Source organism: Cervus elaphus, chromosome 19 (assembly GCF_910594005.1).
Source record: "Cervus elaphus chromosome 19, mCerEla1.1, whole genome shotgun sequence".
Taxonomy (NCBI): Eukaryota; Metazoa; Chordata; class Mammalia; order Artiodactyla; family Cervidae; genus Cervus; species Cervus elaphus.
This window is the reverse complement of record NC_057833.1, coordinates 35327448-35353168: the sequence shown is the minus strand read 5'-3', so window position 1 is coordinate 35353168 and position 25721 is coordinate 35327448. Positions and strand designations below refer to the sequence as shown.

General features: G+C 38.2%; 1 protein-coding gene across 5 annotated transcripts in view; it reads left to right on the top strand.

Moving 5' to 3' along the window:
• Window positions 1-25721, top strand: part of MCCC1 (methylcrotonyl-CoA carboxylase subunit 1) — a 58646-nt gene that overhangs the window by 22463 nt on the left and 10462 nt on the right. For 4 of the 5 annotated variants that reach the window (XM_043874707.1, XM_043874709.1, XM_043874710.1 and 1 more), the window contains 10 exons: window positions 72-193; window positions 635-782; window positions 868-989; window positions 4645-4756; window positions 7546-7627; window positions 9333-9460; window positions 12234-12417; window positions 15537-15646; window positions 17091-17307; window positions 19626-19712. In XM_043874707.1, coding sequence (XP_043730642.1) covers window positions 72-193; window positions 635-782; window positions 868-989; window positions 4645-4756; window positions 7546-7627; window positions 9333-9460; window positions 12234-12417; window positions 15537-15646; window positions 17091-17307; window positions 19626-19712 — 1312 coding nt within the window. The remainder of the gene's footprint in view (window positions 1-71; window positions 194-634; window positions 783-867; window positions 990-4644; window positions 4757-7545; window positions 7628-9332; window positions 9461-12233; window positions 12418-15536; window positions 15647-17090; window positions 17308-19625; window positions 19713-25721) is intronic. The other variant, XM_043874711.1, reaches the window with a different exon arrangement.

Here is a 25721-nt window from a genome sequence, read left to right as displayed (position 1 = left end):
GATGCCATCACCTGTATCACAGTCTGCCAGTGGAACACTAGAAAGCTTATCAATTCATTTCTCCCTTCTAGGCTATCCATCCAGGATATGGCTTTCTCTCAGAAAACATGGAATTTGCCGAACTGTGTAAGCAAGAAGGAATTATTTTTGTAGGTCCTCCTTCATCAGCAATTAGAGACATGGGTATAAAGAGGTATGAGTTTATATCTTTTAAATACAGCCATAAGAAGGTTAATTGGAATGGTTTATTTTACCTACAATAGACCTAGTTAATAGGTTAATATATCTTTATGTCATCATAGGCATAACTTATTTACATGCCACTACAATGCATTACAGAAAACATTCAAGTATCAAGTATAATAATTTGTGTTGGTAATCAATATGTTGATCAGTTTTTCGGGGATTAAAAAACAGGATGGAATGAACTACCATGTGAAAACTGGATTGAAAAAGCTAGTAGATATTTTAACAATTGTATTAATATTAGTTGTCTCAGACTATAGTCCTTCCTTTCCTATGGAGTGTTTTCTTTTTAAAGTTCCTTTGTATTTTATAGACTTGGCAGTATTTGTGTTTTTCTTGTATGAAATAATTCATAGCTTTGGGGCATATCGATTTTTTTATTCTAAAGCACATCCAAATCCATCATGGCTGCTGCTGGAGTGCCTGTTGTGGAGGGTTATCACGGGGAGGACCAGTCAGACCAATGCCTGAAAGAGCACGCTAGGACAATTGGTTACCCCGTCATGATTAAGGCCGTCCGTGGTGGAGGAGGAAAAGTAAGGTTGTGAGTGTTGTATTCCGTTTTGGACTAGTCTAAGTTGTTTCACTTATGCTATAGTCATAACTATCTTTCCATCTTAGGGTATGAGGATCATTAGATCTGAAAAAGAATTTCAAGAGCAGTTAGAATCAGCACGGAGAGAAGCTAAGAAGTCTTTCAATGATGATGCCATGCTGATTGAGAAGTTTGTGGACACACCAAGGTAGGTTCAGCTCTTTTTTTCTGACTCAAATTTTAAAATTAAGTTAGAAATGCAAGCACGTTGTGTAAAATATAAAGTTCTAAGAGTGCATGAGTACATTAAGTTCCTCAGTTCCACTCCACCTATATTAAGGTATGTGTTCCTCCAGGCATTTTCTACATGAATAGAAACATTTATACATAGACACACAGAATACAAGATACATAGAGAAGAACAGTAAATAGAACCTTAATAATATATCCTAATATTATATGGTAGACATCTTTCTCTGTCAGTAAATATAGATATACCTCATTCTTTTATTGGCTGTTTATTGGTTTCATGATAAAGATATATCATTAATTCATTCATTGCATTTCTTATTGATGGAATTTAGTCTTTTCAAAGTAAAATTCTTGTAAGAAGTTAAGCTTTATATTACAGAACTCTGTAAGCATCATCTGAGATGTTCAGAAAATGGAAATAGTTACCCAACTTGAATTGTAATTGTAAGTGATATGTTAACAAATAATACTAATAGTTCACCCTTATTTTGCACTTAACCATGTGCCAGGGTTTAAGTATTTTACATGTACTAAGTAGTAATCTTAGTATTTTACTAAGACTCTTTGCAACTCCGTGAACTATAGCTTGCCAGGCTCCTCTGTCCATGGGGATTCTCCAGGCAAGAATACTGGAGTGGCTTGCCATTCCCTTCTCCACAGGATCTTCCCAACCCAGGGTTCGAACCCAGGTCTCCTGCATTACAGGCAGATCCTTTACCACTGAGCCACCAGGGAAACAAGTAGTAATCTTGCTGTTCTTCCATTTCTAATCTAATTCCCGCAATGGTCCCATTAGGTAGGCCCTGTTCTCTTTTTTCAGGTGAATATACTGAGCAGCAGAGTGGTCATCTGAATTGCCTGAGGTCTCCCAGTTAGGAATTGGTGAGGTTTGAACCCAGGCAATTTGACTCCGGAATTCACACTCCCAGTGACCACACTAAACTGCTTCTCTGGGTACCACTATAGCAAATACCATGTGCATTTCTAATTTATTTTATTAGAAATTTTATTTTCATGTGTATTGCTTAAAATAAGATACTGATTATAAAAGCTTCTTGTTTCATAGTTTTTGTGTTAAATATACAGACACGCACATATACAAACCTGTAAGTCTGTAAGTCAAAAGTGACTTTATCAAGAATAATTCATTTTGCAACAATAACCAGAAAGAGATTTACCTTGAAGGTGATGAGCTAAAGCTTTAGTCCCTTCTCTTGTATGGGCATCTTTGAAGATTCTATACCTATTTTTGTACTTTTCTTAAAGTGGGCTCCCAAACTGTTTTTGTTTCAAGCCTTACAAAACTTAGAATTGTCCCTGAGCATGGCACAGTAAATTAAATTCATTTAGAATGTGACAGTTTAAAAAAAGTCAGTCTTAAAATATTATCTTCATGATAGGCATCAGGAAAAGTAATATGAATACATTACAGACTTGAAAAATACAAGAGATGGAAAACAAAATCATTATAAGTATTAGCATTTCTACATATTTGTCTTCTGTGTATTCTAGTAATAACATTTCAATATCATGGTAATCACACTATTTTGTATTCTGCTAAATAATTATCTGTTGAATTAATGGAGGGCCATGGAGAAGGAAATGGCAGCCCACTCCAGTGTTCTTGCCTGGAGAATCCCAGGGACGGCGGAGCCTGGTGGGCTGCCATCTGTGGGGTCGCACAGAGTCGGACACGACCGAAGCAACTTAGCAGCAGCAGCAGCAGCAGAATGTGGTGCCAATAACTGAGAAAAGTAGAAATCAAAATGTATTATATATCTGATTAGAACTATTGAGCTTATTTGAAAGGTTGGGATAGGTAACAATCTTCAAAGTGTATTATTTTATCTAAAAAAAAAATCAGAACTCCTTCCTCACTTTATATTCAGTATACCTTCTAGATGGATTAAAAGTGTAAATAGGAAAATAAAAACTTTAGAACTCTTAGAAAATATCAAGGCATTCCTACTAGAAACCAGCTGCACCTGTGTATCTAGCCTGACCCGCCCCCCCTCCCGGCAATGACTGAATTGGAGTGACTGGGATTTGATGCACTTCCTGGTTCTCAGACATGGTGCTCCAGAATCTCTCCGTTAGATAAAACAACACAGAAAAGGATCATCAGAAAAAGGGAAATAGCAAGAGTGATTTGACAACTGTAGGAATCCTCACAGAACACAGATCCTCAGTGGGCATCCTTTGTAAAGAGCCAAGGGAAAATGTTTCCAATTTCTGAGAAGTCAGAAAAGAGCTGTTCTGTGTTCTTGGTGTGGCCTCAAGTGTTCCTTTCAGAACCTGGATTTCCTGCTCTAGTGTTTCCTTTCCTGGAACAGTTAAAGGATAAGGGGGAGTCAGTGGATGTGGTAAAGTCAGGAACTTGGATCTCTATAATGAAAGGAAGAATGCTAGGGGAAAAATAGAATCTCTTGGGCTTTTGATTCTTAATTGATCTCACAGATAAGTTTATTCAAAATAATGATAGCAAGAATGAGTTTGGTGTTGGTAGCTTACGAGTAAATAAAAACGGAAGATCAAGGAGGCAAATCCAAAAGGAAGAAATCAGCTCCTATTATTTTGTCAAGAGAATATGTTGGACAAATTGGGACATTTTTAAATAGAACATTCAGTAGAAGTGATATATCAAGGAAAAAAATATCTTCCAAGTGGTTTAATGAAGTGTTCCATGAGGTGAACAAAAAGGAAGGGAAATGAGCCATTGTGCTGAAATAGCACATCATAAGACTTCCTGGATTTTTAAAAAATTTCCTGTATGTTTGATACTTTTTATTCTAAAAACTCAACCGAGGGCTTCCCTGATGGCTCAGGGAAAGAATTCAGTTGCTAGTACAGGAGACGCCAGTTTGATCCTTGAGTAAGGAAGATCCCCTGAAGTAGGAAATGCCTACCCACTCCAGTATTCTTGCCTGGGAAATCTCATGGACAGAAGAGCCTGGCAGGCTGGAAGAGAGTGAGACACAATTTAGCAACTAAATAACGAAAATTCAACTGAAAAAAACATTTCTGTATTATAGTGGTGAATGTGTGAGATGAACTACAGTGTGAACATATCAAAATGAATCTCCTGGGAAGAATGCTTTCATGTTCACCAAATGATCTGGGTTACCCTTCTTTTTTTAAGTGTTATATGCATTTACTCTTAATATGATTCCTGATAATTATACTATGTTACACTCAACATTAAAGTGCCTTTTTTCATTTTTTGATTTAATGTTAATATGTTCTAAAAAACTAATGATCTATGTAAATTTATTTCCTAACCTTTCAATGGATAAGCCCTTGTAATTTTCAGTCTGCTGTAGTTTAAAATCTGACTGTAAGAGTTGCTTTTTAAAAATCCTCCAATCATTAAAAAAATGTTGTCACTGACTTTTTGAGGATACATGACATGCGGCTATAATTTGTAATTTTGACATAGTCAGATTTTTTCTTTGTCAGTTTTTTCTTTGTCAGTTTGTATTTGCTACTTGCTCCTACTGTGAAGTCATAGATATGGTCTCCAGTGTTTTCTGAGTTTTCTTATTTCTCACTCAATTTTTTTTTCTTGAATGTTCAGCCTACAAATAGAAACTTTTCATTGGGTTTTTAAATAGGCATGTAGAAGTGCAGGTGTTTGGTGACCACCATGGCAATGCCGTGTACTTGTTTGAAAGAGACTGTAGTGTGCAGAGGAGACATCAGAAGATCATTGAAGAGGCCCCAGGGGTAAGGCTCTTGTAAAGAAATTTGTCAACTTTTCTATATTGTAAACCCCAGACTTTCACGTGAGAAGTCTGTGAAGCTCCTGTCTCCCCCAAAGTGCTGCTGAGTAGCCACTCTTCAGTTGTAGTAATCCGATTTCACTGTGGTGCTGGGAATGAGGAGCAGGTTGGTGTTCAGAGAGCACACTAGGGCTTGGATCCTTCTGGATAGTGTCTAGAAAAAGCTGCTCTGATCCACTTGGTACCTGACTTAACAGTGAACAACTACTGTTTCCATGCAGATTTTAAATTGTAATTAACTAGCATGTTTGAGGAATGGAAGGGTCTTGTTAATTGGATGTATTCTTTATGAAGAAGACTCCTTAACTGCTACTTCAGATGTTCCTAAAATACACTAATGGTATTCCCAACTTAAACGTTATATTGTATAAGAGAGCTATTTGCTCTTATTTGGCAACTTTGCCCCCTTCAAATTTTTTGTTTACATCTCTTTGAAACTACCTCTTAATTAGCTCAGCTTGTTTTCTGGGTCATGGCCTACTCCTAGAATTACCTATTTTGGGATTTACATTTCTCTGCAACCTGCTACTGCTATAGACCTCTTTTTTGTCCAAAGTTATATATGAATTTTTTAAATATGTATTTCTAAAAGATCAGGGATCTAAAGTTTCTGGTTAATCAGTTTGTTATTCTCATACTATATTCAAACTTTAATTTCTGTTGCAGAATATGTTGTACTGTTTCAAGTTGTTGTTCAGTCACTAAGTCATGTCTGACTCTTTGAGACCCTATGAATTGCTGCACAACAGGCTTCCCTGTCCTTTACTATCTTCCAGAGTTTGCTCAAACTCATGTCCTTTTAGTCGGTGATGCCATCCAACCACCTCATCTTCTATCGTCTCCTTCTCCTCTAGCCTTCAATCTTTCCCATCATCAGGGTCTTTTCCAGTGAGTCCGCTCTTTGCATCAGGTGGCTGAAGTATTGGAGCTTCAGCTTCAGCATCAGTCCTTCCAATGAATATTCAGGGTTGGTTTCCTTTAGGATTGACTGGTTTGATCTTGCAGTCCAAGGGACTCTCAAGAGTCTTCTCCAGCATCACAATTTGAAAGCGTCAATTTTTTTGGCACTTGGCCTTCTTTATGGTCCAAATTTCACATCCTTACATGACTACTAGAAAAACCATAGTTTTGGCTATATAAACCTTTGTCAGCAAAGTAACATGTCTGCTTTTTAATATGCTAAGTTTGTCCTTTCCTTCCAAGGAGCAAGCATCTTTTAATTTCATGGCTGCAGTCACCATCCACAGTGATTTTAGAGCGCCCCAAAATAAGATCTGTCACGGCTTCCACTTTTTCCCCTTTTATTTGCCCTGAAGTGATGGGACTTGATGCCATGATCTTAGTTTTTCAATGTTGAGTTTTAAGTCAGCTTTTTCACTATCCTCTTTCACCCTCATCAAAAGGTTCTTTAGTTTCTCTTCATTTTCTGCTGTTAGAGTGGTATCATCTGTGTATCTGAGGTTGTTAATATTTCTCCTGGTAATCTTGATTCCAGCTTGTAATTCATCCAGCCTGGCATTTCACATGATGTAGTCTGCATATAAATTAAGTAAGCAGGGTGACAATGTACAGCCTTGACGTACTCCTTTCCCAATTTGGAACCAGTCTGTTCCATGTCTGGTTCTAACTGTTGCTTCTTGATCTTCATACAGATTTCTGAGGAGGCAGGTAAGGTGGTCTGATATTCCCATCTGTTGAAGAATTTTCCACAGTTTGTTGTGATCCATACAGTCAAAGGCTTTAGCATAACCAATGAAGCAGAAGTAGATGTTTTTCTGGAATTCTCTTGCTTTTTCTATGACCCAATGAATGTTGGCAATTTGATCTCTGGTTCTTCTACCTTTTCTAAATCTAGCTTGTACATCTGGAAGTTCTCAGTTCACATACTGCTGAAGCCTAGCTGAAGGATTTTGAGCATAACCTTATTAGCATGTGAAATGAGCACAACTGTCTGAAGTAATTGTCAACAATTTCAATAAAGCCTTATTTTCAAGCAGTGATTGCTTAAATAGAAATCTGTTGAGCACCACTGAACAATGTTAATACGTTTTGCCTACTTTTGATACATATTTCTCTTTATGAACCTTTTTTTTTTTTTGGCTGTGCCATGTGGCATCTCAGTTCCCCAACCAGGGATTGAACCCATACCTCCTGAAGTGGAAGTGCAGAGTCTTAACCACTGACTGCCAGGGAAGTCCTTGAACATTTCTTATTAACTTGCAATCTCAAGGTTTACCTTTATTCCAAAGTAATATGGGGGCATATGACCCATATTGCTTTATTCATCTTGAAACAAAAAGAAATTGTTCAATTTTTAATATTGATACAAGTAATTTTAAGTGAACACATGGTCATGAAGGTTATTTTGGGGAATTCCCTCGTGGTCTAGTAGTTAGGACTTTGCACTTTCACTTCCATGGGCCCAGGTTCTGTCTCTGGTCAGAGAACTAAGATCGCACAAGCCAAAAAGCGCAGCTCAAAAGAAAGAAAAGATGGTTATTTAGTAGGTTCTAAGTAATATCTGCAGTTCATAGAAATTACTAACAGAATCATTATAGTTTGGTATACAGACAGTTGAACTGTGGTATAAGACAGTATTTCATGATGAAATATTTATCCTTATTATCTCTTTAATGTAGTATTTGAGACATAGAAATGTAACATTGAATCTTAATGGAAACCTCTAGTAGAACAAAGTACTAATGGAAATTTATTTCAAATATTTTTTCATAGCCTGGTATTAAACCTGAAGTAAGAAAAAAGCTCGGAGAAGCTGCAGTCAGAGCTGCTAAAGCTGTAAATTATGTTGGTGCAGGTATGTTAAGATTTGCTTCTAATAGAGGGGGAGGAAAAATTATTTGTGTTTTGAAAGGCAAGTGAAATATATAGCTTTTAAATCATTGACTTTCAAACTTTTGACTATATCCAGATTAAGAAATACATTTTACATTGAGATCCGGTATGTGAACGTAAGTGTTGGTTTATATGCATGTATATTTGGGGGAAAAATCATTTAAACAGTACTTAGCCTAATTATATTTAATGCTATTTGATGTTTTCTACCCTATTTTAAAATAAAATCATTAAAATGATATTTTTGCAATTTTTAAAATTAGTAAACTTTAGTTTTTTAGAGCAGTTTTAGGTTCAAAGAAAAATTGAGCAGCAAGTTGAGAGAGTTCCCATGCCCCCTACACACAGAGCCTCCTCTTCTAGCAATATCCTGTACCAGAACAGCTCTTTTGTTACAACTGATGAACCTGCTTATACATATCTTTATCAGCCGGGGCCCATAGTTTACAATTTGGGTTCACTCTTGATGTACATTCTGTGAGTTTGGAGAAATAGATAATGACATGCATCCAACATTTATCCACCATTGTAGCATCTTACAGAAGAGTTTCAGTGCCCTGAATATACTCTTCCCTGTCTCCAGTCCCTGACAATCACTGATTGTTTTATTGCCTCCATAGTTTTGTCTTTTCCTGAATGAATCTTACAGTACATAGCCTTTTCACATGGTTCAGGTTGGCTTCTTTCACTTAGTAATACGTATTTAAGTTTCCTCCATATGTTTTCATAGCTTGATAGCTCATTTCTGAATTATAAATAAAGCTGCTATACACAGCTATGTACAGGGTTTTGTGTGGACACAGTTTCAGTTCATCTGGGTAAATACTAAGAAGTATGATTGCTAGATCACATGGTAAGAGTATGTTTGATTTTGGAAGAAACTACCAGACTGTTCAAAAGTGGTTGTACCATGTTGCATTGACACCAGCAGTGTGTGAGAGCTTCTGTTGCTCTACATCCTTACCTGCGTTTGGTGTTGTCAATGTTCCAGGTTATGGCCATTCCAATAGGTGTGTATCTCAGTGTTTTAATGTGCATTTCCCTGATAACGTTATGTGACAAGTTGGGAAGAACTGACATTTTGATAATGTTGAGTCTTCCTATCCATGAACTTTTCTCCATTTATTTAGTTCTTCTCAATAATTTTTTTTAAAGTTTAAAATAATAAAGGAAAATTTCTATTAAAAAAAAAAGACATTAACATAATGTTTAGTTACTGAGTAATCTCCCAGTGGGTCACTAGAAGAAGGACTTTTTAAAAGACACTTCCAAAGCCCACAGTCAAGAGAAAAAAATGTATTTTTCTCCACGAAGTTAGAGTGAGGTGGGATGTCAGAGTGTGAGGTTTCTAGGGAATTGGTGCACAGGAGCAGTAACACATGGTCCAGTCATATTCTCACTGCTATGAAAGCTGAGACTGATTCATAATTTGGGCTGGCCATTTGCTCAAAACCTCGAGTGTACTTTTCTATTGTTAAATTTCATGTGGCTCCCTATTTTTGAGAATCATTTGCTGCTGCAAAATGTGAGATGTTTTCTTCATGAAAAGCAAATTGTCTACCATTGAATGAAGGTAGCCATAAAACTTGATATGATCTTTTGTGAAAGATTTTGATTCTTACTGACTGAATGCTATTGAAATGTGACCACTGTATTTTATATTTTAGGAACCGTGGAGTTTATCATGGACTCAAAGCACAATTTCTACTTTATGGAGATGAATACAAGGCTGCAAGTGGAACATCCTGTCACTGAAATGATCACAGGAACTGACTTGGTGGAATGGCAGCTTAGGGTGGGAGTATTTTTTCTGTAAAAGATCAGTGTTGAGAATATGTTCCCTTCTGGCCTCTTAACAGAAGGAGTCACTTTGGATAAGGGTTCAATTCTTTGTGGTTGCCATAAGTATAGGAAAATGGGAGGTTAATGGTGACGTTACATTTGATGTACTTTATGGACTCAGATTTCTAGTCTGTCACTTACTTGTGACCACATTGTCTCACAAAGCCTTGTCATTCTACCTGAGGCCACATCATTCAGGACCAGGCCATCATTAGATTTTAGAGGCAGGACAGATGCTTGCCAAGGTGAAATAAGCTAAGGAAGAGTTGAGAATGAAGAGCTAAAGGAACAGTTCAGATTTGCAGAGTGGTCTCTGTGCAAGTTCTGACACACTGTTGATGGCCCATAAAGGGATGAGTGTGGCCATTTAGAGTAAATGTCTAAAAAATGTCAAAGCACTTTGACATTGCTATGACACATCTATTGTATTCTACTGAACTTTTATATCTACAGCTTCTCCTCATAGGCTTAAATCAGAGTTTTACAAAGCATATTGCTTCAAATATTAATGATAATAACTTAGACTGTTTTGTGCTCTTTATTAAAAACAGATTTTTACAGTCTATTTTTTAATATAATAATGTCTTTAAGTAGTATGAATGTTCTTAATCTCTGTAGGGTTCTTTGTTCTCTATATATCCTGAATCTAGATTACTTTTTCAGTGTTGTGATGCTAAAGTCTTGATTACTTTGATAATTTTATCTTTGCAAAATTTCTGTGGACAATAATATAACATTCCTTTTGCTGGTTCCTTGGGGATGATTGGTGGTTTTATTTGAGCCATAAGATTCTTCTGGCCTTTGTAGCCTTAGGAGCTACACATCAGGCTAGTAAGTGTTAGTAAGTGTCAGGAAAACTGTATTGGGTTTAGAAATTTTGGAAAGAGTGCTTATGTTTCCAGAATTCAAGGAAAATAATTTTTCTTGAGTAGTAACCAGGAGAGTTCAGGATTTTTAAATCATGGGGAGTAAGTGTTTCTAAGAATGAAGAAAAAGAAAGCTTTTGGACATTAGGGGGAACCAGCAGGCATTTATTTCTGCAAGTTGAGAAACTGTAAGAGCTTTAGAAAGAGAAATAGGCTTTTGTTATCTGGGGAAGGTTTCTCGAGCTTAGGGATGCCACTGGACCTTATTTATGATGTTCAAGACACTTTGGAATCTGGCTTCCAAGCAGAGGTAAAACAATGGGTCTCACCATGTGGTGAATCAAGAGCTCAAGCTCCAGGGCCTATCTCTCGAGTCACCAGCTTCCTGGAGTGAGTGTGCAGTGATGTGAGCACCCTGGCTGCAGGCTCAGATGGTTACCAGTGTTAGGAGAGCCTGGTGAAATGTCCAAGGTCCAAGGGGCTGAAGGTCCAAATGTCCAAGGGATTCCAAAGAGTCAATGTCTAAGCCTGAGTGAACTCAGATGGTACAGATTTCCAAGTACTCAGAAACATGGTTAGGCCAGTCTCTTCTGGGTCCAGATAGAAGCCAACTTCAGAGGAAAACAGATAAAGATAAGTCAGGTTGAAATTGAACTATATAGTCAGAAATAAAATCACATCTTCGAATAGGAACATATAGCCGTTCTTTTTCTTTTTTATACTAAAACAAATAGAATTCCTTACCAAAACATTACAGAGGATTTTATTATAAAGGGTAGGAATGAAAAAATAAAAGCTAACACCAAGTATCTACTGTATGCCAGGCATTTTTCTCTGAAGCATTAAGAGGTTACAGAAACTTACCCAGAATTGAGTATGCCTGAAACAGGAAAAGTATAGAGACAGAATCTGAACCCAGGCAGTAGGGCTGCAAAGTCTCTGATTTCAAACACTATGCCATAAAGGCATGCAGTTTAGTCCATTTTCCTTTCATTTTCACTGTTGTAGTTCCTGATTTTTCTTACTTACAGATTTTGAGAGATGAAAGCTTTGCTTGTTTTATGCTAACCTATTGAGTGCAGTGTGCTGCTAAGTTACTAGAGTTTTTCCCTGTATCTTTTGCCGTTTCAATTTGTCATTTCCTTATCTTGGAGGAAAACTCAAGGGGAGAGTGAAGAGTGACAGTGTGCCCTCCAATAGCCTTTTCCAAATTATTCTAGTTGAAGAGAGAGTTTTGTTGTATCGGTATATAAGAGCCAAAATAATAATAATTAGAGTAGTGATTAACAATGCCGATTATCCTGTTTATAATCTGATGTCCTGCAATATATGTAAAAAAACAAAATTTAAAAGCATCGTGTTCCCCTGCCTGTTTTGCTTGATCACTTGGTGGTGAAGATAACAAAGATGATGAATGCCATACTTTAGCCATAGCTGTGAATATAGTCCTAAACACCAACTAACAGTTTACTATAAGAAAATATTGACAGGGTAACTGAGTGCTAATATTTTAAGTGAAAACTAAGACTATCTTGCCAGTAAGAAATTTTAGTTTTCATTATATTGATAAAGCACTGATACTGATATTTATAACTTAGTCATCAGTTTGCCTGTTTTCTCTATTTAAAAATTGTAGAGACCCATTGTAATTAATGCAGTATTTCCAGGCTGCATCTGTTTTTTAATCTATTTTTGCTTTTGCTTAATACCCAAGTGGGTGGACAAAATAAGAGTTTTTAATTGGTTTCATTATAAAGTCCAAATGTCCACTTTACGTAGAAAAAGGCAAGACCATTTATGCAGTCTCATAGCTGCTATCAGGTGGATTTTCATGAGAAGCACATACTCTTCTTTTACCAGATTGCAGCAGGAGAGAAGATTCCTTTGAGCCAGGAAGAAATAACTCTGCGGGGCCATGCCTTTGAAGCTAGAATATATGCAGAAGATCCTAACAATAACTTCATGCCGGGGGCCGGACCACTAGTGCATCTCTCCACCCCTCGAGCAGACCTTACCACTAGGATCGAAACTGGAGTACGGCAAGGTAAAGTGAAATTAAAGGACAAAGTCTCAGTGGTTAAAATTTTTTGGTACATTATTGGTTTTGGATAGAGTCTTTTCCTGTGTCTTATGGATGTATCTAGTATGTTTTCAAAATGAAGGATTTCTTTGATTTCTCAGTAATCTTTTCCTTTTGGAATAGTCATTTTTAAAGAATAACTAGTATTGGGGCTTCCCTGGTGGTCCAGTGGCTAAGACTTTAAGTTCCCAATGCAGGGGACTGGGGTTTGATCCCTGGTTGGAGAACTAGATCCTGCATACTGCAACTAAGACCCATTGCAGCTGATTATGAAGAATAAAATAAAAAATAAAAATAAAACAGATGGCTAAACATATTTATTTTTTTTAAAAAAGAAGAACTAGTATTTTTAAGCAGTACTGCAGTCTTTTTTGAAATGCAGCAGCACTTAGTCAAACCTAAGCAACAAATATTTTTCTGGTATTGTTTTATATTTTTATTTTGCCTAGTTCCAAATATAATTTAAGGTGACTGATATCTGCTCCGCCCAAGGCACTCTGCCTTCAAGGTACTAAAAGTCAAACTGAAAAATTAATAAACCTAGTGCAAGCTAAGCAGTAATTTTAAAAAGTTAAAAAATAACAATGCAAGAGCTAGTACAGTTCGCATATGATTAATAACCATGGTCATAACAGTTATTTAGCACTTACTATGTACAGGTACTGTTCTAGGTGTTTTTTCTACATGGGCTCCTTTACTACCCTATGATCACCTCCATTTTCCAGATGGGGAAACCAGGGCACAGAGAAGTGACTTCTCCAAGGTCACCATTGGAGCCAAGATTTAGACTCAGGCATTCTGGCTCCAGGGTCTATGATCTGAGCCACTACCATCTATTGCCACCTTAACTTTAGTTGCCAGAGAAGTTATACAGATGGTGCGTGATAAAATATAGAAATTCTCAGGAATAGCAGTTATGTTAGGCTGGTGTAATCGGGACATGTTTCTAAGAGGAAGTGTAGAGTGAATTTGAAGAGGCATATTTAAAAGCATACAGAAAAGTGAAGAAAACAGGATTTAACAAAAGGTGTGTTTGAAGAACTGAGAGAATATGTGGCTGGAGAAGAGGATTCAGGGTGGTGAGTAATTGGAGATGTGGCTGGAGATATAGAATAAGAGCAAATCGTATAGGGTCTAGAAAGCCAAAACGAGGAATTAGGACTTCTTAACAATAAATTGCAGGTGCTACCCCTCTAATGGCAGAAAGTGGAGAGGAACTAGAGAGCCTCTTGATGAGGGTGAAAGCAGAGAATTAAAAAATGGCTTAAAACTCAGCATTCAAAAAACAAAGATCATGGCAACTGGTCCCATCACTTTATGGCAAATAGTTGGGGAAAAAAGTGGAAACAGTGACAGATTTTATTTTGGGGGGCTCCAAAATCACTGCAGATGGTGACTGTAGCCATGAAATTAAAAGACACTTGCTCTTTGGAAGGAAAGCTATGACAAATCTAGACAGCATTTTAAAAAGCAGAGACATCACTTTGCTGACAAAAGTCCATATTAGTCAAAGCTGTGGTCTTTCCAGTATTCATGTATGGATGTCAGAGTTGGATCGTAAAGAAGGCTGAGTGCCAAAGAATTGATGCATTCAAATTATGGTGGTGAAGACCCTTGAGAGTCCTTTGGACAGTGAGGAGATCAAACCAATCAATCCTAAAGGAAATCAACCCTTAATATTCATTGGAAGGACTGATGCTGAAGCTGCAATACTTTGGGCACCTAATGCAAGGAGCCAACTCATTGGAAAAGACTGTGATACTGGGAAAGATTGAGGGCAGGAGGAGAAAGGGGTGTCAGAGGATGAGATTGTTGGATGGCATCACCAACTCAATGGACATGGGTCTGAGCAACCTCCAGGAGATAGTGAAGGACAGGGAAGCCTGGCATGCTGCAATCAATGGGGTTGCAGAGTCAGATATGACTTAGTGACTGAACAATAACTACAACAATAAACTGGCAGCATTTTGAGAGCTCTAGATAACCTACAGCAAGTTTGGTAGTCAGTAAATTTTTTAGCATATCAGTGAAACTTCAGAGAGAAGAGGGAACTTGTAATAGGAAAGAAAAGGAATTTAAGGCAAGCAAAGCTTGCCGTATAATTTAATGAAAGTGCTCAAAGGATAACAGATATAATTCTCAGACAGACTCCCTGATTCATCCTGACACTGGGAAGGATAATCGAGTGCAGGAAGCTTTCCCCAACCCTCTTTTGTGTCCCCTTGTGTATTCCTTGGCATTCCCCCTTTATATCATCTCGTGACGATCTCTTGCTCCTTGTCTAATTTCTCCATTAGACTAGGAGTCTTACAAGAGGAACTAGGTCTTTTATGTTATATTTGCAGGGCTTTGCTCAAACTGAGGCCTAGAAGGTGTTTCGTATGTGTTGGTGGATGGATGGATGGGTGGATAAGGGAGTGTAATCTAACCTCTTGATTGTACAGATGAAGACTCTAGGATTCAGAGGGGTCAAGTGATCTGCCAAAATCACAAAAACGTCTCTGAATTGTATTCTTTGTAATATACCTCATCCTTTTGACTTGGACCATTTCTAACCAGTGAGATGTGCATAGTTCAGTTTCTTGTTCTCTGAGACTCTGACACAGTAATGATAGCTGCTGTTTATCAGCTCTGCCAGGTATGGCATTTGGCACTTGATTGTCAATCCTCCCAGCAAGCATATAGAATAGAGGAATTATTTTCTTTATTTTTCTGATGAGGAAACTGAGGGGCTGGAGGCAAGGAAACGCCAAGGACAGAAGTGATTGTGATATGAGGGTTTTCACTGACTTCCAAAATAAGAAGGGAAAAGAAGATTCAGAAGAAGTTAGGATGGGGAAACCAGCCTGTGTGTCATGGGATAACTCTTTTGGGGCATGGTGCTCTTGGATAGCCATACCCTCCTTCAACTTCTGTTTTTAAATCCCTTTGAGCCTCAGCTCCTCGTGAATAAAGTGGTGGTAATGCTATCTGTCATGAGGATTAAGTGTGAAATGTACAGAAAGCCCCAGGAGAATGTCTTGCTTATCATATTTTCTCTCTTTTAAGTTTTAACTTTAGTTTCTGTGGTTTTTCAACTTCAGGAGATGAAGTTTCAGTGCATTACGACCCCATGATTGCAAAGCTGGTTGTGTGGGCTGCTGATCGCCAGGCAGCCTTGACGAAACTGAAGTACAGCCTTCGGCAGTACAATGTGAGTGTGCTGGGGCTGTGTTAGTGACCCTGATGATCTCTGGATCTCTACAGCCAAGCGTGTCCGTTACGACTGGTCGACCTTTGTCCTTGTCAACTTATTTCCACCAATTACCCATATGTCACAACAAAATTATTTCACATGGGAGGATTTCCCATGGGTCAGAATAAAGTTTAAAGACTTCTTGATTTCAACTAGAAAGGAAAGATTGCAGGACTAAAACTATTAGCATCAGTGTTAACCTCATGGGATTCGATGTGAAATTTCTATTCAACCTGTAGATAAGGCCAGCAACACAAGTGTGCCAATCCTCTGATGTTATTTTCCGCCAAGGAAAATAATTATGTTCAGTTTTATCCATTTGAAAGTGTTTGTTGCTTTTCTGTAGCTATGCATTGCCTTGGTGCAATTAAGTCCTATACCATACTGATTTAGTGTCATAGAAGGATTTCTTATTAACCCATGATATTCAAGTTACTATATTTTGTGAATTTGATCAAACCTTCAGTTTCTGTGGCTCCACCCACACTGGCCTCCTTGTGACTCCTTTGACACACCCAGCATGGAGCCACATGTTCCCTTTCTCCCTCCAGAATTTTCTTGCCCCCCGTGATTCCCTCCTCACCGCCCTCAGCCCTGCTCACTGTGATCCTTAGAGTCCTTCCCAGACCTCCCCACAGGACCCTTTGCTGCTCTCTGTTCCTTTAGCCAGCCTTATTTTTCTTCATATCATCTGACATTATATTAGATATTTATTTATAGATATTGTTATTTGTCCCTTGATGTAAGCTTTGTGATGGCAAGGACTTTGTTCTGTTCCTCACTGTGTCCCCAGTACTGGGGTCAGAGCCTGGCACCTAAAAGGCTCTCAGTAAATGGCTATTAAATAAATGGATGAATGAGAAAATGAATGAATGAACCTAAGAGCTCAGACAGCTGGTTTTGTCTCAGATCCCATTTATTGGGTGGATTTGGGTTAATTCTATACCTTTTCTTATTTTTATATCAGTGTGTACAAGTTGAATTTTAGTGTTCAGAAGAAGCTCTTTTTGGGTCATATAATCCTACCCCTCCCGTGTGTAGCAATCCTGTTCTGTCTGCAGTCTTCCTCGTTCATGGGAGTGTTCTGAGAAGCAAGTCTTCAGTATCTTGCATGTAAATCTCATTTAAGTTTCTTAATGTTTACTTGCTCTCCTAACCTAAGTCAATTAAACATCTCCACACTACCTCCCCAACACCATTTCCTACATCCTGTTTGTCATAGTAAATTAATGTAATGTGAAGTGCAAATGCTTAATGATGGTGAAATGAATTTGTTTTATTTTTCCTGAGAGTTAGTCATGGTCGAAAATACTTAGTAGAAAGAGCTGATGCCATAGAAATGTTTTCCTGAGTGTGTTGTTTTCTCCACTCACTGGGGACATCACATTTTTTCCCTCCCTAGATTGTTGGACTGCATACCAACATTGACTTCCTCATTAGCCTGTCTGGCCACCCGGAATTTGAAGCTGGGAATGTGCACACTGATTTCATCCCTCAACACCGCAAAGAACTGTTGCCTGACCGGAAGAACACAGCCAAGGAGTTTTTATGCCAGGCAGCTCTGGGCCTCATCCTCAAGGAGAAGGCTGTGTCTGATGTTTTCAAAATTCAGACACAAGGTATGGAATATTTTTCTATTTCTTCTGCTTAGCAAAATTTTATGAACAATCATTGAACATGCATTTTTTTTTTTCTTTGGCCATGCCTCATGGCTAATGGGATCTCAATTCTCCAGCCAGGGATTGAACCCAGGCCACAGCAGTGAAAGTCCAGAATCCTAACCACTAGGCAACCAGAAACTCCCGGTTTTCTTTCTTTTGTTGCCACTCCTGCCTCCCTTTTCTTCCTTCAGTGATTGACACCATCCTCTGCTAAAGTGTTTTTTAGTATCAAGTAGAGCTCTTTACATAATATGGATGCACCCAACAGCATGCTTTAACCCATTCAGTGTAACTTAACCTGTCACCTAAACAACGTAGACATGGACTTATTTTCAAGAAAACACTAGTTCTCCCCACATCTCATGCTGATATCCCTTACAACTTCTTTTTGTTTTGTTTTTTCTAATTCACTTTTTATTTCCTTCCAACTTCTTTTATTGACCACTCCCTGCTCTGTTGTATCCTCCATACCTGCAGCAGCTTTCTTGGTCCTAGAGACAAGAGAGCGCTGGAGATGCTCAGAGTCCCTTAAGTTACCCATAATTGATTAAGTTAGTTCTGCTCTCTCTTTTTAAAAAATATTTAATTATTTATTTATTTGGCTGAGTCAGGTTTTAGTTGTGGCACATGCGCTCTTTCATTGTGGTACACGGACTCTCTAGTTGTGGCACACAGGCTCCAGAGTGTGTGGGCTCAATAGTTGCCACAATTGGACCTAGTTGCTCTGCGGTGTGTGGGATCTTTGTTCCCTGACCAGGGATCAAACTTGAGTATCTTGCATTGCAAGGCAGATTCTGAACCACTAGACCACCAGGGAAGTCCCATTCCTCTCTTTTTCTATTCTGAGATGAGATTTCTGACTAGCTAGAGACCTAGGTGTTTCATCATATCATAGAATCTGAGCATATCATAGGATCTGGGACTATGACAGAAATTCATCCTAGCTGCCATATGTGTGCATCCCTGCATCAGCGTTCCCACTGAATTGTTGCCCAGCATCTTCCTAACACCTCAGGAAGCTGGAAATTCATGATGAAAATTCATTAGTTAATTACAGTTTAAGTCACTTCTCCATTAAGAAGTTCTTCCCACTTGGTTAAGCAAAATCTGAGCTCTCCCACATTTGCTTCATAATATTTCCTCAGGCTACCTCTAATCTTTGAAGCAAACAGGAAAAAGAAAAAAAACACCTGAATCCATTTATCCCTTCATTATTATTAGGATTGTTATATTATTATAGGATCCTATTATTGGGATCTTTAATTTCTAGATTCATTCAAGAAAGTGATATTGAGGGCTCCCCTGGTGGCTGAGTGGTAAAGAACCTGCCTGCCAATTCAGGAGATGCCGTTTCAATCCTTGGTCCAAGAAGATCCCACAGGCTGTGAAACAACTAAACCTGTGCACCACCGCTATTGAGCCTGTGCTCTAGAGCCTGGCAGCCGCAGCTCCTAAGCCCGTATGTTGCAACTACTGAAGCCTCTGCACCCTAGAGCCCTGTGTTCTACAAGAGAAGCCACTACAATGAGAAGCCCGCCCACCGCAACTAGAGAGTAGCCCCTGCTCTCCACTACGAGAAAAGCCCACACAGCAATAAAGACCCAGCACAGCCATAAATAAATTAATAAGTAAAATTTTAAGTTATATTGAAAGGTTAAAATATACAGCTATATTTGGAGATTTGTTCTCTGTCCTCATTTTGTCCTTTTACATTAAATAAATTCATCTACCTGTACCCCATCTGGTATTCCTAAGCCTGGACTTAGCTTTTTTAGAATGGAGTGTCCTCTTACCCTCACTTTCCTTTTTAAATTAAAATTTATAAGCAGCCCAGAGAGGAGTTGCAGAATAAATTGCTTCAATTTAGCTACTCCGTAGCTCCTGGAGACTGTCTAACAGAGTGTGAACACACAAGTCTCTAGGGGAAGACCAGTAACAGAGAAGAGCAGAAGAGGCCAGGTGAAAGAAAACTAGTGAGTAGTGAGGATTAGGGTGACCTGGAATGCATTTGCCCTGTCAAACTTGTGACCACTGTGCAGTTTATGCTGCCACAGGTGGAAAGTTGAGGTTGTAAATATTCTGATTTTTCAAGAGAAACTGGGATTTTTTTCATGTAAAATTTCCTGAGATGTGAATAAAAGTGTCTAAATTTAAAGCATTGCATAGAATAAAGAAAGCATATTTGAGCTGTCAGTATCGGACCTCTGTTTTATGTTTTCTTTTGTTAGTAGGCTTGATGTTCATAAATTTGTTGTTGAATTTTAAATTTTTTCTAGATCAATACTCTCCTTTTGCATCCAGCAGTGGAAGAAGACTGAATATCTGTTACTCTAGAAACATGACTCTTAGGGATGGTAAAAACAGTAAGTAATGTTTTATTAAAAAAGAAATGTGCTTCATAGAAATACATCACATTTACTGGAAAAAAAAGAATTCAGCCTGGCCATGATCAATTACATTTTTAAAGATCCCTAGCCTAAACATTAGAAGAAAGCATGCCAAAATAATACAATTGATTGGCTCTGGGTGGTAGAGTTAATGATATTTGTTTTCTTTTTCACACGTGTTCTATACTTGGTAAATATTTTAAAAATAGGTCATAAAACATACATAGGAAAATGAAATGAAATATACAAAGCATTAGTGAGATTACCATTGGATGCTGGGATTTGAGGCACTTCTTTCCCTCCTCTTCTTTGTACTTTCATGGCTCTGCCATTTTTCTTCTGTGAGTGTGTATGACTTTTAAAGAAGAAAATAACCAAAACTTCTCTAGGGAAGGAGGATTGCCCACCCCACCGCTCACCAGGCAGCATTAACGAGGGGGAGTCACTGTTAGACCCACTTATTGCTGATGAAACCGAGACAGGGGAGGTGCAGTTACTCAAGGCTATTAAGTAGCAGAGCCAAGACTGACACCCAGTCTTTTTGGCCTTCACCCCTGTGCTGTTTCCACCACTTTTCCAGTAGAAAATTGATTTTTGATTGCCAACTAATTGATGGGCCCAGGATGGGGTCTGATTTATTGTAACTGTAGTCTGGAAGAGATGACACTTAAGCTAGAAGGTGGTTTGTAAACTTATGGCTGGAACAGTATTCCAGAGGAACCAGAATCCTGTGACAACAACTGGCTATATCTCTTTTGTTTCAGGACAGTTCACCTGGGAAGTCAGAGGGGTGCAGAGCCAGAGCTGGGAGGGCTTGAGTGTGAGGTTCATTGAACTGCAGGAGCTCCACTGTCAGAATGTGCCTACCAAGTAGAACAGATCATCACAGCACCCTCCTCCCTGGACAGAATAGGGTTTTGTTTCCCTCAACTCTGGGTAGATACCAGTCACTCATTAATAAGTAGCTCTTTAGGCATTTTTTCATTCTGAACCTAGATGGTCATTGCCCTATTTGCACTGACTACATGGAAAGAACATTTGCAAAGATCCCTTATTAAGTAGCCTTCTGTGAGTGGTTAACCTATCCATTTTATGCTGTTGTAGTTATTCATTTCATCCTAAAAAACAGCAAAATCTGGGAGTATCTTACCCTAGACTCCCCTGTGCTGGACATAGGTATCAGCAGCAAAGTTTCAGTGGCCTCTTCAACCTGAATTAAACAGAAAAATCACATGTGTGATTATAACTCATATGAGCCAATGGTATTACTTGGTGTGAATTTTTACTAAGCAGTATTTTGAATTACGTTGCATTTCAGTTTTAAAATAAATATATAATTGAGAAATCATTATGAGCTATGTTCACTACATCCTTTTTGTAGTATTTTTCAATGATAATCCAGGTCTGAATATAACAGCTTTCAGAACTGTTATGCTGAGTCTCTTATATATGCTAATCAGTAGTGACCATGGTTGAGTAAGAGAATGCTCCAAACAGGAAGTCTAAGGGCCCAAAAGCATTTGTGAATCTAAAGGAGAACCAGCTTCTCAGTAAGAACAACCCAGCATTTTAAATATTTAAAGTTTGAAAAATAATCTTCCTTTGTTATTATGGCCGTGTTTCACAGAACCCTGCCCTACCCTCAATAATAGTAGCTAAGATTTATTGAGTGTTTGATATAAATCAGGCCCTTTGTTAAGCACTTTCCATGGATTATTTCATTTGCACTTTCAGAATAGGCCAGTGAGGTCAATGTTATTATTAGTGTCAACTTTATAAATTGGGAACCAAAGCTTAGAGAGATTAATAGTTTTCTGGAAGTCACACTAAAATTAATTGGTGGAGCCAGAATTTGAACCCACACTCTAGGGTACATGTGCTTACCTAACACTGCACCATGCTAAATTTATATACCTTATATAATTATATAAGAGGATATTAAACACATATTAAATTTACAAGAGGATATTTAAGGTTCTCTTGTGGGGTTAAGAAGTATCAAGAGGAGAGAGGAACAAATTTGGTTACTCTATAATGTATAAAATAGTTTTCCTGGCAATGTCTTGACTATGATTCTTTTGGCATTCCTGTCAGTTAAACACTTTTCATATCTTATAAATTAAAAGAAAACTGATCTGGTGTAATTGGATATATTTTCTCTTAAGAAAGTTTAAAGATATTGATAAGATATAGGGAGGTAAACTTTCATTCATTCATACACTCAGTACAAAGTTTTTGAAAACACAAAATATTCTGAGTAATGTAAAGAAGTAAAAAAAGATGTTAAGACATTTACCATTTGGCAAAGGAGAAGTTATATATGTTGACAATATGGATGGTGTAGTGCTGCAGGATGATTCCGGCAGGCCCAGGAATCAGATTCTATGGGTTGAATTCTGCTCCCCTCTTGTCTGTGACCCTTGGAAAGTCACAATCTCTAAGCATCTAGTGTCCACAGCTGTAAGTGGAGATACTCATGGCAGTTGCTTCCTTGGGTTGTTGTGTATATTAAATGAGACAACACACATAAAAGCATTTTAGCTCGTTGAATGACCTAGAGCAAGCAGTCAACAGTAGCTATCACCATCAAAATCATTACTATTAAATTATCTCTTCATTACTATGGAAAGAGCAAAGTAGATATGTATGTCACATGTTAATTTTTAAAAACTGGTTGCTGAACAATATGTATAGCAATATCTTATTTTTATAAAAGAAAAATATAAGTTTATGCATTCAAAAAGGTCTACAAGGATTCACACAATAAAGTGTTTAATAGTACATCTGGGCAGTAAAGGGGACTTTCACTTTTTATATACCTCAGTATTTAACTTTTGTGAATATTTTTTGCAATTTTAAAAAACAACTGATAAAGAGAAAAATCACTGTCATGTAAAATTGGATGAGGGGAGAATCATAATGGCACTTTATATGCAGAAGTCTAAATACTCACAGGAGAGAGGATTTGTTCTACCTAAACAGACTTTTCCCAAGGACTGTGAGTATGATGTGAATGACAGATGGAGCCTCAGGTGGTGTGGCTGGGGACCAGCAAAGTGGGAAGGAGGCACATTAGCAAAGATGCACAATTGTGGAGAAGGCCAGAGGCACATGTGGAGAATATGAATTGGCCCATTTTCCCATTTGTTTGTAACACAGGGCTATATAGAAGAATGGTGGGTAATAAGGCTGGGAGTTTGGTGCCTTCCATAACAGGCCAAGTACTTTGAGTGTTGGGGGGCCATGCTGGGCCACATCAGCTGGAACAGTTGAGACAGGAAGCAGGAAATTTAGGGAGGGAGGCCCTTCTAAGTCAGCCAGGCCAGAAGCCATGGGCCTGAATTAGAGTAGAGTGATGGGAATGGACAGGAAGAAATGTAAAGGACAAGTCTTCAGGGGGATGAACTTGGCAGCTTTTTGGTGACTATTGGAGGTGAAAAGCGAAGGAGGAGGATAAGGCAAGAATGACAGGTTATAAACCTGGATGATGAGAAAAATGGTGTCAGTCATGGAGTTCACAGGTCAGGAGGGAAGGCAGGAGGAAGGGGGAGATGACTTGTTGGCCCCACTAGGTTTACTTTAAGATGCCAGTGGAGGATCCTGCTGGGAATGACTAACCAGAGTTCTGGAGTAGGAAGGTCAAGGCTGGAAACAGATTTGAGCTGGGAGCCTCAGAATGCTGGTTAATGTGTCAGGTGTAGGTGAAATGACTTTGGTCTGCATGCTCTACCCCACAAAGTTTCCATGTCCTAGGGTAGTCTTTAACCTATTCTCTAGTCACATAATGATATAAGTACATTTTGCATTATATTTCTATAGTCTGTTACAGTTCATAAAGTGCTTTCACATTCATTCAATCATTTACATTCTCATACCCAGTTAATGGATCAGAATGGACCAGAAAAGCAGGATTTTATTTTATTTTATTTATTTTAATTGGAGGCTAATTACTTTACAGTATTGTAGTGACTTTTGCCATACATTGACTTGAATCAGCCATGGGTTCACATGTATTCCCCATCCTGAACCCCCCTCCCACTTCCCTCCCCATCCCATCCCTCTTGATCATCCCAGTGCACCAGCCCTGAGCACCCTGTCTCATGAATCAAACCTGGACTGGCGATCTGTTTCATATATGATAATATACATGTTTCAATGCTATTCTCTCAGATCATCCCACCCTCACCTTCTCCCACAGAGTCCAAAAGACTGTTCTGTACATCTATGTCTCTTTTGCTGTCTCGAATATAGGGTTATCACTACCATCTTTCTAAATTCCATATATATGCATTAGTATACTGTATTGGTGTTTTTCTTTCTGGCTTACTTCACTCTGTATAATAGACTCCAGTTTCATCCACCTCATTAGAACTGATTCAAATGTATTCTTTTTAATGGCTGAGTAATACTCCATTGTGTATATGTACCACAGCTTTCTTATTCATTTGTCTGCTGATGGACATCTAGGTTGCTTCCATGTCCTGGCTATTATAAACAGTACTGCGATGAACATTGGGGTATACGTGTCTCTTTCAATTCTGGTTTCCTTGGTGTGTATGCCCAGGAGTGGGATTGCTGGGTCATATGGCAGTTCTGTTTCCAGTGTTTTAAGGAATCTCCATACTGTTCTCCATAGTGGCTGTACTAGTTTGCATTCCCACCAACAGTGTAAGAGGGTTCCCTTTTCACCACACCCTCTCCAGCATTTATTGTTTGTAGATTTTTGGATAGCAGCCATTCTGACCAGCGTGAGATGGTACCTCATTGTGGTTTTGATTTGCATTTCTCTGATAATGAGTGATGTTGAGCATCTTTTCATGTGTTTGTTAGCCATCTGTATGTCTTCTTTGGAGAAATGTCTGTTTAGTTCTTTGGCCTATTTTTTGATTGGGTCGTTTTTTTTTTCTGGAATTGAGCTGCAGGGGTTGCTTGTATATTTTTGAGATTAATTCATTGTCAGTTGCTTTGTTTGCTGTTTTCTGCCATTCTGAAGGCTGTCTTTTCACTTTGCTTATAGTTTCCTTCGTTGTGCAAAAGCTTTTAAGTTTAATTAGGTCCCATTTGTTTATTTTTGCTTTTATTTCCATTACTGTCGGAGGTGGGTCATAGAGGATCCTGCTGTGATTTATGTCAGAGAGTGTTTTGCCTATGTTTTCCTCTAGGAGTTTTATAGTTTCTGGTCTTACGTTTAGATCTTTAATCCATTTTGAGTTTATTTTTGTGTATAGTGTTCTAGTTTCGTTCTTTTACAAGTGGTTGACCAGTTTTCCCAGCACCACTTGTTAAAGAGATTGTCTTTTCTCCATTGTATATTCTTGCCTCCTTTGTCAAAGATAAGGTGTCCATAGGTGCATGGATTTATCTCTGGGCTTTCTATTTTGTTCCATTGATCTATATTTCTGTCTTTGTGCCAGTACCATACTGTCTTGATGACTGTAGCTTTGTAGTATAGCCTAAAGTCAGGCAGATTGATTTCCTCCAGTTCCATTTTTCTTTCTCAAGATTACTTTGGCTATTTGAGGTACAAATTGTGAAATTATTTGTTCTAGTTCTGTGATAAATACTGTTGGTAGCTTGATAGGGATTGCATTGAATCTATAGATGGCTTTGGGTAGTATACTCATTTTCACTATATTGATTCTTCCAATCCATGAACATGATATATTTCTCCATCTATTTGTGTCCTCTTTGATTTCTTTCACCAGTGTTTTATAGTTTTTTTATATATAGGTCTTTTGTTTCTTTAGGTAGATATATTCCTAAGTATTTTATTCTTTTCATTGCAATGGTGAATGGAATTGTTTCCTTAATTTCTCTTTCTGTTTTCTCATTGTTAGTGTATAGGAATGCAAGGGATTTCTGTGTGTTAATTTTATATCCTGCAACTTTACTATATTCATTGATTAGCTCTAGTAATTTTCTGGTAGAGTCTTTAGGGTTTTCTATGTAGAGGATCGTGTCATCTGCAAACAGGGAGAGCTTTAC